The sequence below is a fragment of the Erythrolamprus reginae genome, chromosome 1, assembly GCF_031021105.1.
Source record: "Erythrolamprus reginae isolate rEryReg1 chromosome 1, rEryReg1.hap1, whole genome shotgun sequence".
In the NCBI taxonomy this organism is placed as follows: domain Eukaryota; kingdom Metazoa; phylum Chordata; class Lepidosauria; order Squamata; family Dipsadidae; genus Erythrolamprus; species Erythrolamprus reginae.
The window spans coordinates 259,802,615-259,818,197 of NC_091950.1; the positions used below are offsets into that span (position 1 = coordinate 259,802,615).

Genomic DNA, 15,583 nt, shown 5'->3' on the forward strand with positions numbered 1-15,583 from the left:
ATAGGTAAATAATCATTGAGATGAGATCTTTTGTCATACAAAATAGAAATGTAGCAATTCCTGGTCTTAACACTCCATAGCTGTGCTCATCCGGGTAAGATACATATTATGGGAACAGATTTAAAAGATAAAGTTTTGGATTTATATATTGATCAATGGTATCAAATTTTTCTTATAACTTTTTTTTTTTGCATTATTTCAGTATTTTCCTTTTTTGGGGGGAAATATTTTTTGTCCAATTTTTACTCGAACAAGTAAAAATTCTGGTTTTCTTTAAATAGGAGCTCTTTCCTGAATGTTCATCTGTGTAGGTAGTGAGTAGTAGCAATACTGAAATTAGACCAAGCTCATCAGACTGATTGTAAGCTTCTGGCTTGAAATAAATTGTCTTGTGGAGAAGCTAATACATACACCTTACTGCCAAAGGAGACACCATCAGGAGACGTCCCTAAAGTGTACAGGGTGGTCCTTGAGTTATGATCACAATTGAATCCAGAATTTAGTTTGCTAAGCAAAGCAGTTGTTAAGTGAGCCAGGCCTAATTTTATGGCCTTTCTTTGCTATGGCTGTTAAGCAAATCACTGCAGTTAAGTGATTCATGAGGTCTTTAAGTGAATCTGTCTTCTTCCATTGATTCTGCTTGTCCCAAGCCATCTGGCAAGATAGCAAATGGTGAGGACGTGACCCCGAGATGCTGCAACCATAAATACATGTTGCTTGCCAAGTGCTCAAATTTTGAACACGTGATTATGGAGATGCTGTGATGGTTCTAAACTTATTGTTAATCCTTGAATTTGTAGTTTGACAGAATTTTGATTGGAAATTTGAAGAGCTAGGGATGAATACAATTTTAGAAGTGTGGATCTTTTTTTTTTCCTGTTCAGCAAATCATCAAGAAATATTTGAACATGAGAATGTATATTGTAGCTGTCTGGACTTAGAGAAAGTGTATGAAAATGGGGGTGCATCTGAATTATGGAAAATGTTGTGGCAATATAAAAATGCAGGTCATTTGCTCAGTAGAATAGGTATAGTATGTTATGGAAAATAAACATTCACGAGAATAAATGGATTGCTTAGCAAATTGTTCAGCAGTAAGCAGAGAGTAAACAAGAACATATGCATTTCCCTTGGTCCTTAATGCTGCTATGGATAAATGCATAAGTAATGCTTGTAATGTTGTGTTGGCAGAGGATGTGAATGCACACGGACTTTTGTATGCAGATCATTCAGTTCTGTTAGCCAATCATCGAAATGGTTTGCAGTAAAGATCAGATTGCATGATGCCATAGAGCAGAATTCTAATAATTGGTTTATCAAAGACCAAGGTTCTGTCTTCCCCAGCAGCCAGCCAGTAATTAACCCCAAATTAAAACTCAAACACAAACATTTCAAAATGAAAAAGAGTCTATTTACAATGATGTTTATTGAATGACACAAATGAGGACCAAAGAATGTCTTTCAACTGCCAAAATCATGGCTATGTTATAAGATAAATTCCCCAAACAACTGATTCTCAAGCCAAGGATTACTTACAAGATTCTTAACCCTATAATTGTCCAGTACTGCAGCAAGGTTTGTCAGAACAACAGGCAAAAACAACTCTTCCCACAGCTGTGCTCACTTCTTCCTTCTGAGCCTCTGTAACTGCTCTTGCGTACCCCGCATCCTTCTGACCTGTACATCCAGGATCAGATCCCTCATCTCCTCTTCCTCTTCCAGCCCAGGCAAATCCCCCGTTGGGAGGTTCTGTAACCTCTGCAGGCTTCTCACACTCAATTTTTCCCTCCTCCTTCTCCTCCTCATCCTCCTCATTGTCTGACTCCTCCGACAGCCACACAGGTTGACTGTGCCCAGATGGTCCTGGTTCATCAGGTTCAAAGTCTGTTGCCAGAGGACCTGACTGGGAGCCAACCACAACACAAGGTAGTGGTGTTTGATCAGGGAAAAATGCAAACACTGCATAGATGTCTCCCCAAAGTCAGTAGGCAAATTTGTATACCTTAGTAGATTTATTTATTTATTTATTTATTATTTAGATTTGTATGCCGCCCCTCTCCGCGAACTCGGGGCGGCTCACAACAAAAAATATAAACAATCGTACAAATCCAAATAAATTCAATAAATTTAAGTATTTAAAATAGTTTTAAAAAGAACCCCACTATATTAACAAGCACACACACAAACATACCATACATAAATTGTACGTGGCCGATTATTTATCAAAGATGTTAAAAGGAATGAAAAAAAGAAAAACTCAAGGCATACCAAATGTAGCAGGTTGTTCCTGGTCTTATGAAGAATTAATGTTTGTCCAAAGAAGTGAAAATGGCTATGTGTAACAACATTCTTGTGCCCTCTTTATTATATGGAAAGGGAAGTTCAGAGGTCAAACAGGAGTACTTTAGGAACAAAGGACCTTTTGCCACTATCCTTACCTGAGATCAAACAAATCAATCCCATGATAGATTTCTTGGATGTGTTACTCCTTTAACATTGCATACCCTTTCTTCATCTTTGAAGTCAAAATGTTAAGAATCTTGCACAGCAAGTCTGCTGTGTTTCTGCATGAATGCTTTCAGGGATGCTTTGTAAAAAGGAGGGGGAAAGGCTTGAACAGACAAACAGAAACAAAGGACTTCTATTGTTTATGTTGGAAAGACTGTCAGATGAATCTATAATATTTAGACACAATTAGACAGTGTTACACATAAGTCTAATGTTTAGACCAGCCCCATGATGGAACTGGGTATATTTGATGCAGAAATGATAATAATTAGTGTTGGGTGAACCGAACCCGTACAATTCGGGTTGGTACCGAATTTTGTGGTGTTCGGCATGCCGGACCCGAATTTTTTTAAAAAATTGTGCTTTAGTTTGGCATTCGTGCCGAACACTGCGAAAGCCACTGCCCGGCTGTCATCTGCTGAGAAGAGGAGGAGGAGCTGGGTGCTGGTGGCGGTGGAGGAAGGTGAACACCGGGGAGCTGTTGGCCGGTTGGGAGGCTGGGAGGGAGGCACAAAAGGAGCTGGGGAATCCCACAAAGAGATTCCGGGGACGGAGCTTTGATGTCACGTATACCGGCAGGTTGATAAGGATGCCAAAGTGATCACTTCCTAGATTCCATGGAATCCAGGAAGTGATCACTTTGGCATCCTTAGCAACCTGCCGGTATATGTGATGTCAAAGCTCCGCCCCCGGAATCTCTTAGTGGGAGGGATTCCCCAGCTCCTTCAAAGGGAGGTCTTTTCATGCAATTTTTTTTATTTTTATGAAAAATAACGCCACAGCGGTGCTGCAAGCAAAGAGCGGTCTTTTCATGTAAAAATAAAAGTTTTTATTTTCATGTAAGAGGACCTCCCTTTGCTTGCAGTGCCGCTGCGGCATTCTTTTTTGTAAAAATTTTAAAAAATTAAAAATCCATAAAAATAAAAAAATGATGGGATTCTGGGGGTGGAGCTTTGGCGCCACGAACCGTTCGGGTTTGGGTTCAACCGAATTTTGCATGAAGTTCGTCTGAACTTGCTGAACCTGAATGCCATTGGGTTCGCCCATCACTAATAATAATAACTAAAACAAATGCTCATTCCAAAGATGTGGAAAATTTGACTCGAACAAAAGTATCATATTGGCAACTGACATTTTATGTAACTCTGGAAAACTCAAGGGCGTCACTTCACCCATTTTTCTGACTTTACTTGTTTACTTTGATTAATTTCACCATAAGGTTAATAATTTTCTTTACTTAAGCCCTAAACATTGTTGAACAAATTTTAAACCTCTACAAAGCGTGTACAAGTGTAAACAAAGATTTAAAAGTGTTTGCATCAAACTCTCAGTTATGCATCAAACTCTCAGTTATGGGGAAGTTGCAATATCTTATGTCTTCCATACACACTTTTTAAGAAAACTATTGTATAATGTTATATAGTAACTAGGGTATTGGTCAGTCTAGGACAGTGTTTCTCAATATGGGCAATTTTATGCAGACTTCAACTCCCCAAATGTAACTTGGTAATTCTGGGAGTTGAAGGCCACATATTTTAAAGTTGTTAAGGCTAAAAACAACCAGCCTAGTCCATTGCTAATAACTGCTTGTTAGTTGATCTTCTATGTCTGTCTTTATAGATGGGATTGCTTATACAGAAGTGGTAATGATTGAACTTTCGATCATAAAGATACTAATTGTGAGCTTTCCTAAATTAGATTTTATAAATAGAAAATTTGAGTTCTACCACTGACAAGTGTTTTATTCATTTGAATGTTATGTTTCATGTTTTCTGAGTTTCATGAGATCATAAATGGCCTTTGATCCTTCCAAATACCCCAGCTTATTCCCCTTCCATGGATATAGTTTGCCAACTATGGTGGATTGTGTATTTTCCTGTACAGTATGAAATCATTATAAAATGTAAGGAAGATATGAAGACTAAAGGAGAAGAAGGATCAGGGGTAGCATGATAGCAGTGTCCCAATATCTCAGGGGCTGTCACAAAAAAAGGGGGGAGGTCAAGCTATTCTTCAAAGCACCTGAGGGTAAGACAAGAACCAATGAGTGAAAACTAATCACAGAGAGAAGCAACCTAGAACTAGGGAGAAATTACCTGACATTTGGAACAATTAATCAATGGAACAACTTGCCTCCAGAAGTTGTGAATGCTCCAACATTGGAGTTTGTTAAGAAGATATTGGATAACCATTTGTCTTAAGTCGTGTAGGGTTTTTTGCCTAGGCAGGGGGCTGACAAACCTCCAAGGTCTTCTCCATTTCTGTTATTTTGTTTTGTTAAATCAATTGTGAAACTTCTACTTCTTATCAGAAATATTATTGCTAGAGATTCCAGAAACATGCCCTGGATTGTGTTTATGATTATTCTGATTTATTTAATTATTACATTTGTATGCTACCTATTTTGCAAATTTTACTGATGAAATTTATATTTTGTTGTTACAGATTCCAAACAGAAGTAAATTACGATACATTGGAAGTCAGAGATGGACCCAGTGGTTCATCACCATTAATTGGGGAATATCATGGTACCCAAGCACCACAGTTTCTTATTAGTACTGGCAATTTTATGTATTTGTTATTCACCACGGACAACAGCCGTTCTAGTGTTGGTTTCTTAATTCACTATGAGAGTAAGTCTGACCTTTTCTTCAATTAATTAAATGTATTATGACAATGGGCCATAAATACAATACATATATATTGGTTTGATGTATTGTTATTATTTGTTAGCCACTGTGAACTGTATAGAAAGGGATATAAGTTGGGATGTGAAAGTTTTAGATTAAAAAAAATATGCACAAAGGTTTTGTATCAATATAACACCTTGTTTATATTGAGGTTTCAGTATAATTGAGCAGTGGTCCTCTGTCCATCTTTATGAATAGAATGAGAAATCTTCATTTGCACAGCTGCCTTCAGTGTTATTTATGTTCAAACCACTCAGAAAATGCCACCTTGCATATAGCCAATACACTGAAATTGGTTTTTATTTTCTGATTTACAATAATAATTCTCATATCTAGAAAATCATATAGTAGTAGCACCAGCAGCAGTTTTATTTTTCATGCACACCATAAATTGAAGGTAGCATATGGTCATTATTAGATAATTAGATTCAGTTTACAGGGTCAAAATCTTCAAGCAAATTTACCATTTTTTTTGGGGGGGGAGGTTGCTCCTTTTTGCAAACATATATTCGGTATAGGGATTGGTAACAAAAAAATAGAGGTTGTTCAGAGCCGTAAAAACTGCACTGTTGTAGATAAATATCCGGAAGATATTTATCTACAACATTGGAATATGCATTGGGTAATTTGACTAGCAGATTGCTGCAAAAATCCAGAAATGACATGATTAGGACACAAATCAGCTCATTTGCTGCCTCTCTTTAAGGAACTGATGGATCCTATGAACATTCATGAAATCAGAGTTGCAAATGTTGATTGTTTTACCAATGAGTCAACTCATTGATTTGGATTAATATAGAGTAGGCCAACAGTTGGAAACCTTGGAAATGGGCAGGGGGAATCTCCCCCAGTTACTAAAGGAAGATCCCTAAAAAAACAACTTCCTGTCTTCTATTTACAGTATTTTGTGTCTATATTTGTGAATTGTAAAGAACTGCAATAGGAAGTTCCCTATGTGCATTCCAAAAACAACCCTCATTTGGGCTAAAACGTTTTAACCTTTTCTCTATCACTGCAGACGTTTATATGGTACGTAGTGCCATTCTAAGACTGACCATGGAATCATTTGTCTATGAGAACAGAGCCTCAAGGGACTCCTCTGTCTTCAGATCATCAGCTCTACCTGAATACAAATTATAATCTGTATCTTGCGTAGGGCCACATACCAGTTGGGTTGTAATGAAGGGTGTGGCATTTCAAACTTCTCCTAGTGGAACAATCTTGACGAAATCCCCTAGGACAGTGATGGTGAACATTTTTTGGTTCACGTACCAAAAGGAGGGGTGAAGGAGGGCAAGGGTATGTGCGCCCACACCCATGCACCCCTGTGTATGAGTGTGTAACATCATGTGCCGCTCCCAGCACATGATGACATGCCTGTTTTTCAGTCTCCCCAGGCTCCCCAGACTCTCCTTTCTTGGAGCCTGGGGAGGGCAAAAACGTCTTAACCTACCCCTGGAGGCCTTCTGGAGGAAGAAAATGTCCCATTTGCCAAGTTCTGGTTGAACAGGAAGGCCCATTTTTTTGCTTTCCCCTAGAGTCTAGAACCTTTCTCGAAGCCTGGGAAGGGTGAAAATGGCCTTCCCCATCCCTACCTCCACCTGTATTCTCGTGGCTGGAAATGTTTTGTTTGCCAACTTTCTCTCCCCAGGTTTCAAAGCCTTTCTAGGAACCTAGGGAGGGTGAAAATGGCCCTTCCCTCCCCCACAGAGACCCTCCAGAGGCCAGAAATGGTCTGTTTCCTAACTTCTTCAAATCTTCCAACAACATTGCCCATCTAGTCATCTACTGCTACCCTACTTGGGATCTTCCCAATGTGTTGTAGTTCCTGATGGATTTACCCTTCTGAACTTCTGAGGGAGGCCAGTTTGAGCCACCTTATGTATAAGCTGGCATTTTTGATGGGAATTATGCCAGCTAGGAGAGTGTCCAAGTTAGCTGGGTTATTGATCCAGTCTGATTTGTGTATATTCCATATACACAATCAAATGGTCCTTTGATTGGATCTGACCTTTCTGTAAAAGGTGAATACATGGTTCGATTGGGCACAGAAGATTGTTCTCCCCGGTCTGTCAACGGCCTGTTCATCCTATGGAAAAATGCTGCCATATCCTGGATGTGAGACAAGTGCTGCATATCTACATCAAATGGATCATTGGGTTTTGCATGTTGGAATCGTTATTTCTCTCATTTCAACCAGCTTCCATGGGCCATAAAGTGATGCTATTCAAGGTTGGCCGATGGATACGTTCTACAATAGCTAAGATGTGTGAACTTCATTCACACCAGGCACCATCTCTCATCACTGCCCACTCAATGAGGAGCGCCACCAGTTCAGCAGCTTGGACTACCCAGGTGTCACTCAAGAAGATTAGCCATGTGGCCACTTGGTCTATAAAGCTGATGTGTTTGGCACTATAAAGCCGATGTCTTTGCTTCAGCTGAAGCATCCTTTTGCAGGAGAATGTTGCAGCAGGTCATTAAGGATTAGGGCCTCAGCAACAGTCTAACAAGCATTGTTACCCACCCATTTGGACAGCCAGCTTAGGTATATCCCATGCCTGGATGCTGCATCCACCATGAGGGAGAAGGGTGTTGGTCTTACCTGATACTCCTGTTCTGCGAGTGGTGGATATAGCATCCAGCCCTGCCCAATTTAATCAACATAGATTATTGACTTCATCTTTTTCTGGAACAATGGAATCTGTTGCTTCACTTCTTCTTGTTTCAAACTGAAAGGCATAGCAACAAGGGTGTCATCTAAACAGCTTTGACAGACTTAGTCAAATCAGAGAGCAGATGGATTTATCCTTTTTTTAAAAAATATAATTTTATTGATTTTTATAAAATGATTACATAAAACAAACATGTAACAGTGCACAGTGCATGTGCCCATCACCTAACAGACAAAACACCCCCCTTCACCACCACCACCCATTACAAGGGGTTCAAACTTTTTCTGGTTTGTTTATCTGTATTTCCTTGGCTCTACCTTGCATTAGATATTACTAAAAGAGTGATGGATTTATCCTGTTCCTGGATGTTATATCCACCACTCCTAGAAGAGGCATGTCAGCTAACACTAATGTCCCTTTTCGCCCTCCCCAGGCTCTTAGAATGTCTCTGAAGTTTGCGGAGAGCAAAAACAGGCCTTCCCCACCCCCTCTGGAGGCTGAAAATAGGCTGTTTCCTGACACCCAGTGAGCCCAGAAGGCCTTAAAAATCACCTGAGCTCATGTGCCCACTAGAAGAGTGGCATATACTTTAGGTCCAATTAATAAATATGTCTCTGCATGCCACTTGTGGCACACATGCCGTAGGTTTTCAATTATGGCCCTAGGATAAGGAGCCAAGGGTAATCAGCTGAGATCATTCTGCCTAGCTGAGGAACAGAAACTATTATGCAGCAGAAAAGGTGTCCACTTATTATACTCTATTCTGTCATGGGTAGTCAGCTGCAGCAGCATGCATTCAGAAGTGAGGTAGTGCTGTAGGAAGACTTTGAATGTACACTAATTGACATACATTAAAATGAAAAGCTCTCACTGCCTACAATATACACTACATAAACACGTCAATAAATAAATACAAAGTCATGCATATACCCACATATATTATATGACAGAGAGAAACAACATTGTCTAGTTCATATGCATACATGTACATGGTGAGAAAAATGAATCGTGTGAACCAGACGGATGGCATAGGGAACAAAGCCATTTCAGCAAAGGTGTCAAGCTCAAAGTCCAGGGGCTAGATCCAGCCCCTGGGGTATTTAGATCTGTCCAATGGGGCCATCCTGGAAAGAGCAAAGGACCACAGTGCCTCTGCCAGCAAAAATGGAGCTCAGGAGGGCTGCATGTGGCCTTCCCGGGCCATGTTTTTGGCCATGATGTCCTCCTGCAGCCCTCTGTCACTGAAAATCTGTTTTTTATGGCAGAGGACTGCAGAAGGCATAATTACATTTAAAGAAATAAAACAGGAACATTGGATATCATCTGTTAAATATATTTTTTTGATATTCATTTAATTATTTGCTTCCTTAAATCAATATCAGAGTGTTTTGGTCCTGTTTTTTTTTAAGGAACAATTGTGGAAATAATAACAAAAATATCTGGGGATTTTTTTTAAAAAATCTAAATCTAATTCTTCTTGGAATTGTTTTCTCTATCCTGATCAGGTGTCACACTGGAATCTGACTCTTGCCTTGACCCAGGAATTCCAGTAAATGGCCACCGTCTTGGGAATAATTTCAGTATCCGATCTACGGTAACATTTAGCTGTGATCCAGGTTATACTCTGAGTGATGATGAGCCACTTGTGTGTGAAAGAAACCATCAGTGGAATCATGCACTGCCTAGCTGTGATGGTAAGCAGCTGAAGATACTATCAGAATAAGGACAATATCATAATTCCATATTTTCATGTTTTATGCATTAATAAAGTGCAGAAAATTTAAATTATTCGGGTTACTTGTTTTTGATACTCTTTTTGTGTACAGATAAGCACCTCTGCTTCCTCTGTACCCATTGATGTATGGCTTCCCGGGAAGCATAAAAGCAAAATAATGTATAATTTTATGCTGTAGTTATGGCAGCAGTTATTTACTTACTTTAACTTTCCTGAGCCACATGTCCCAAAGTGACTGATAAAACAAGCATCATAAAGCAAAAATATGTTTTGTAATAATTCATGTTACGTTGCTATGTTATGTTATGTTATGTTATGTTATGTTAGGTTAGGTTAGGTTAGGTTAGGTTAGGTTAGGTTGTTAGGTTCAGAGATGGATTGTTGCTGGAATTGCTAATTGTGCACAGCTCTGTGGCTCTGGAACACAAGTGCGGGATCGAGCACAATTTTGCTTCCCACATCTGTGCAAGTAGAAACATAGAAACATAGAAGACTGACGGCAGAAAAAGACCTCATGATACATCTAGTCTGCCCTTATACTATTTCTTGTATTTTATCTTAGGATGGATATATGTTTATCCCAGGCGTATTTAAATTCAGTTACTGTGGATTTATCAACCACGTCTGCTGGAAGTTTGTTCCAAGGATCTACTACTCTTTCAGTAAAATAATACTTTCTCATGTTGCTTTTGATCTTTCCCCCAACTAACTTTTATAGCAATATATTTTAAATTAGTTTTTTAAAGTTTTTAATATTAGATTTGTATTTATATTGTATTGCTGCTTTGTTGTGAGCCACCCTGAGTCTTCGGAGAGGGGCGACATACAAATCTAATAAATTATTATTATTATTTTTATTATTATTATTATTATTATTATTATTATTATTATTATTATTATTATACCAGAACATTTAAATATCTTAGTAAGACTTATTTCAAAAAGGAAATTTAGCAATTTTAACAGACTCTAGATGAGAGATATTTCATAACTATATAGTCCCTTTTGAAAAGTCAATGTCAATCAACATTAAAGGAGCAGGCTTTGGCTAATGAATTTTCAGAAGGTTATAAATCAGTTGATACAAAACAGGCAGAAGCAAGTTTGGAAGAGTTTATCACTGTGTTGTAAGTTTCAAGTACCTGGGGCTAATTAGCCAGATCAACTTACTTTCTCTTACCACCTGGCTTAGAATGCAGTCAGCATTTAGAACAAATAAAGAAGCATTGACATATTTCAAATGCAGTCTGACATATTTATTGCCCAGTACTGTTTAGATAAAAGGTTGCTGGTGATTGGAGACAGTGAGAAGGTAGGAAAAGAGAGGGAAATGGCCATATACACAGCCCTTTAATTCCAGGTTGAAAATGATGTGTTAATCATTATTTAAAGACATGGCCACATCATATAGCCTTTCTCACTTAGCCCTCCCACAGGCAAAGTGAGTTAGCTTTTTCCCTACTTCTCATCCAAAATGGATATTTTACAGCTTCTCCCAATGCAAGCCTTGTAGTATAAACCATGGGGTTCACTTTGGTAGCAACTGGCACAAAGGCTGAAATCTCTCAGGCTGCATAGAGAAGCATAACCAGCATTTTGGTCACTGCTGATTGCTTCCCATGCTATTTTGGTTTGTAGTACCAACAATTACAACATCACTAGCAACATTAAGATACTTTTAGAAGGGCAGAAGACTTGGATCCTTCTAATCTAAACTAACCTATCAAAGCTGTTCTAATTTAGCATGCTATCTAGGAATCTTTCTGATCCTTTATCACTGTAGCCCTCATCCTAAAAACATCTGCATTTTTGAATGTAGAGTTTTATTGCATGTTCTCATTTGACTAGCTAGTTCAAATATGTCAGGGTAGCAGCATTCAGTAAATATATGAGGTTAATATTAAAGCTTAAAGATATAGGAAAAATTCTAAATAATAGCTGCAGCCAAACTACGTGTCATTTATTATGCAAAGTTGAGTAGTTATGATAAATACTAATTCACATTAGCCTATTTTATTTCTTTTAATGTCCATAGAGACTCAGTTTTTTATTTTAAAAATAATAATAACAAAGCTGTGGTGAAAAGCAGCTTCTATTCTTTGAAAACCAAGGATGAGAAAAGAATTTAAAGATCTGTACTCCAAGATGCAACAATGAAACAGTGCAACAGTTGTATCATAAAGTTGTTTCATATGTTTTGCCCCAAGCCTAGATCAAAGTCAAAGAAATTTAAAACAGCATTTGTTTTTACAGATCATAGTATCAAGCACTCATAATTAATCTACAACTCAGAGAAAATTAAGAAAATAATTTGGAATTTATGCTTTTCAAATAAACCTGTTTCTTTCTCTTATGTAATGCAATCTTATTCCTTCCTGATCACCAAACCATCTCTGACTGTCTGCATACTAACTATGCACTATATTTGATAATGTAACCAGCTATCTTTCAGATAAAGACCAACATATTCTATTTTTCTCTTGTTATTCTTTTTGACATATATTCTTGTAAAATTCTTTACTATCAGGTTGCCAAGGAAACAAGATAGCCACTGGCAATTCTAAGTAGACTCCTAAGGCAGATGTACACATTAATCTGGGTACTACTTCTGTTACTAATCAGTTCATTTGATGTGATGATGTTTATAAAATTTCTATTTCAGCAGGAACCTATTACGAATATTGAAATGGGAATCCTATAGGATAAATATTTCCTTCCTTCCTTCCTTGCAAATATTGCACTATTGATTAGCACCTGTTCATAATGTGTCTCCCTAAAATAAAGAATCATCCCTCTTAATTTTAAATTGGAATTTATTTTCTTATTAGCTCTATGCGGTGGCTATATTTATGGAAGGAGTGGAACTCTTCTCTCGCCAGGCTTTCCTGATTTTTATCCCAATTCTTTAAACTGCACATGGACAATTGAAGTTTCTCATGGCAAAGGTAAGAGTATTATGTAATGGCATTCCACAGAGAATGTTTTAGTGAAAAATGCAAACCATGGTTACTTAAACTATTTGAAAAACAAAGATTGAAGCTCAATCAACTTACTTTAGACTGTTGAAGATAGCCAGTTTTGTTGGCTTTATTCCCCTTTTCATCATCTCTGCCCCCTTGTGGACTGACCTAAAAAGACAACTATGAGGACAGGAGATTAAGACCAAGACTCTTTAAGCTAAACTAAATTAAATTTAAGACCTAGACCCAAAGACTAAAAGAACATCATACCTGGACTGATGGATTCCTGAGGATTAAAGAATGTTTTAAGATCTGATTTTATAACATCAAAATCAATTTATATATTTATATGATTTTTATCTACATTTTATATATTTATAGATATTTTTAATGTTATTGTTTTTTATTGCTATTACGGCTATTTTATATTGTTATTAATTTAATTGATTTTTTAATATAACGGGGTTCTAAATTAATGGATGATTGGGATAAATATGCTTGTGGTTATGAGTGGAATGACTGGCATAATGATTGGGTTGGCGGGGGTGGGTGGGGTTATGGTATGGATGAGATGATTGATAGTAGTATGAATGATAGATTTGGCCCACCTGACGCCCGGGAGACAGGAGAGGAGGGGGCACCGATCTCTGGGGTGGCAGAGGGTCGGAATATCTCTGTGTTGCTGGGGAGAGGCAGATACGGCGGGGGTCACAGAGTTAGCCGTTCCAGGGGAACGAGGGACCGTTGCTTAATAACGGTCCCTTGTTCCGGCTCTGTGAACCCAATCTTGGGTACTGGTGATGAGTGTAACTCTGGCCCTGGGCTCAGGTTGCTGCTGCTCAACGCCAGGTCGGTGGTAAATAAAGCTCTCCTCATCCGGGACCTGATCCTGGATGAGGAGGCCGACCTGGCTTGTATTACTGAAACCTGGCTGGGCCCGGAGGGAGGTGTTCCCCTCTCTGAAATTTGCCCAGCCGGGTTTCAGATATGGCATCAACCTCGACCCCAGGGAAGGGGGGGAGGAGTGGCTATTGTTGCCAGGGAGAGCCTTTGCCTGCGTAGACTCATTGCTCCGGAAATTGCGGGTTGCGAGTCTCTCTTGATGAGGTTGGACTTAGGGGTTCAGGTGGGCTTATTTCTCACGTACCTGCCTCCCAGCTGCGTGTCAAAAGCCCTGCCTGTGCTACTCGAGGAAGTAGCCGGGTTGGCGGTGGAGTTCCCCGGACTTATTGTCCTGGGGGACTTCAATCTGCCGTCACTCGGCGAAACCTCTGGGTTGGCACAGGAGTTCATGGCCACCATGACAGCCATGGACCTGACTCAAGTAGTTCAGGGTCCGACTCACGAGGGAGGACACGCACCTGACATGGTATTCCTTTCTGAGCAACTGAGTAATGGTCTGAGACTAAGGGGCTTAGATGCGTTGCCTTTGTCATGGTCAGACCATTTCCTACTACGGCTTGACTTCCTGGCTCCAATCCTTCCCCGCAGGGAGGCGGAACCAATTAAGATGTTCCGCCCCAGACGCCTGATGGACCCTGAGGGCTTTCAGACGGCGCTTGGGGTTATACCAGAGGCACTTGTCCACAGTTCGGCAGAGTCTCTTGCGGAGGCCTGGAACAAGGCCGCAGCGGAGGCTCTTGACCGGATTGCGCCTTTGCGACCTCTCCGAGGCGCTAGACCCCGTAGAGCTCCATGGTTCAACGAGGAGCTCCGGGAGTTGAAACGCCAGAAGAGACGTCTAGAGAAGCGATGGAGGAAGAGTAGGTCTGAATCCGACCGAACACTTGTAAGAGCTTTTATTAAGACTTACAAAGTGGCGCTCAAGGCGGCAAGATGCGCGTACCATGCCGCCTTGATTGCATCAGCGGAATCCCGCCCGGCCGCTCTGTTTAGGGTGACCCGCTCCCTTCTTAATCAGGGGGGAGTTGGGGAGCCCTTACAGAGTAGTGCCGAGGACTTTAACACGTTTTTCGCTGATAAAGTCGCTCGGATCCGAGCCGACCTCGACTCCAATTGTAAAACAGAGTCGACTGACAACGAGTCAGTCGAGGTGACTGGGGCACGTACTTGTCCACCTGTCTGGGAAGAGTTTGATCTGGTGACACCTGATGAAGTGGACAAGGCCATTGGAGCTGTGAGTTCTGCCACCTGTTTACTGGATCCGTGTCCCTCCTGGTTGGTTTCGGCCAGCAGGGAGGTGACACGGAGCTGGGCCCAGGAGATTACCAACGCTTCCTTGGGGAGGGGAGTTTTTCCATCACTCTATAAAGAAGCGCTTGTGCGCCCCCTCCTCAAGAAGCCCTCCCTGGACCCAGCCGTACTTAACAACTATCGTCCAGTCTCCAATCTTCCCTTTATGGGGAAGGTTGTCGAGAAGGTGGTGGCACTCCAGCTCCAGCGGTCCTTGGAAGAAGCCGATTATCTAGGTCCCCAGCAGTCGGGTTTCAGGCCCGGTTACAGCACGGTCGCGTTGGTCGCGTTGATGGATGATCTCTGGCGGGCCCGGGACAGGGGTTTATCCTCTGTCCTGGTGCTCCTTGACCTCTCAGCGGCTTTCGATACCATCGACCATGGTATCCTTCTGCACCGGCTGGAGGGGCTGGGGGTGGGAGGCACTGTTCTTCAGTGGTTCTCCTCCTACCTCTCTGGCCGGTCGCAGTCGGTGTTAGTGGGGGGCCAGAGGTCGACTCCTAGGTTTCTCCCTTGTGGGGTGCCTCAGGGGTCGGTCCTCTCCCCCCTGCTATTCAACATCTACATGAAACCGCTGGGCGAGATCATCCAAGGACATGGGGTGAGGTATCATCAATATGCGGATGATACCCAGCTTTACATCTCCACCCCATGCCCAGTCAACGAAGCGGTGGAAGTGATGTGCCGGTGCCTGGAGGCTGTTGGGGCCTGGATGGGTGTCAACAGACTCAAGCTCAACCCGGATAAGACGGAGTGGCTGTGGGTTCTGCCTCCCAAGGACAATCCCATCTGTCCGTCCATCACCCTGGGGGGGGAATTGTT

The 15,583-nt window shown here is 40.8% G+C and overlaps 1 protein-coding gene across 1 annotated transcript in view; it reads left to right on the forward strand.

Annotated features, from left to right (window-relative positions):
* Nucleotides 1-15,583, forward strand: part of CSMD1 (CUB and Sushi multiple domains 1) — a 1,071,884-nt gene that overhangs the window by 800,143 nt on the left and 256,158 nt on the right. The window contains exons 17-19 of the mRNA XM_070732892.1: nt 4,954-5,141; nt 9,379-9,567; nt 12,437-12,553. Coding sequence (XP_070588993.1) covers nt 4,954-5,141; nt 9,379-9,567; nt 12,437-12,553 — 494 coding nt within the window. The remainder of the gene's footprint in view (nt 1-4,953; nt 5,142-9,378; nt 9,568-12,436; nt 12,554-15,583) is intronic.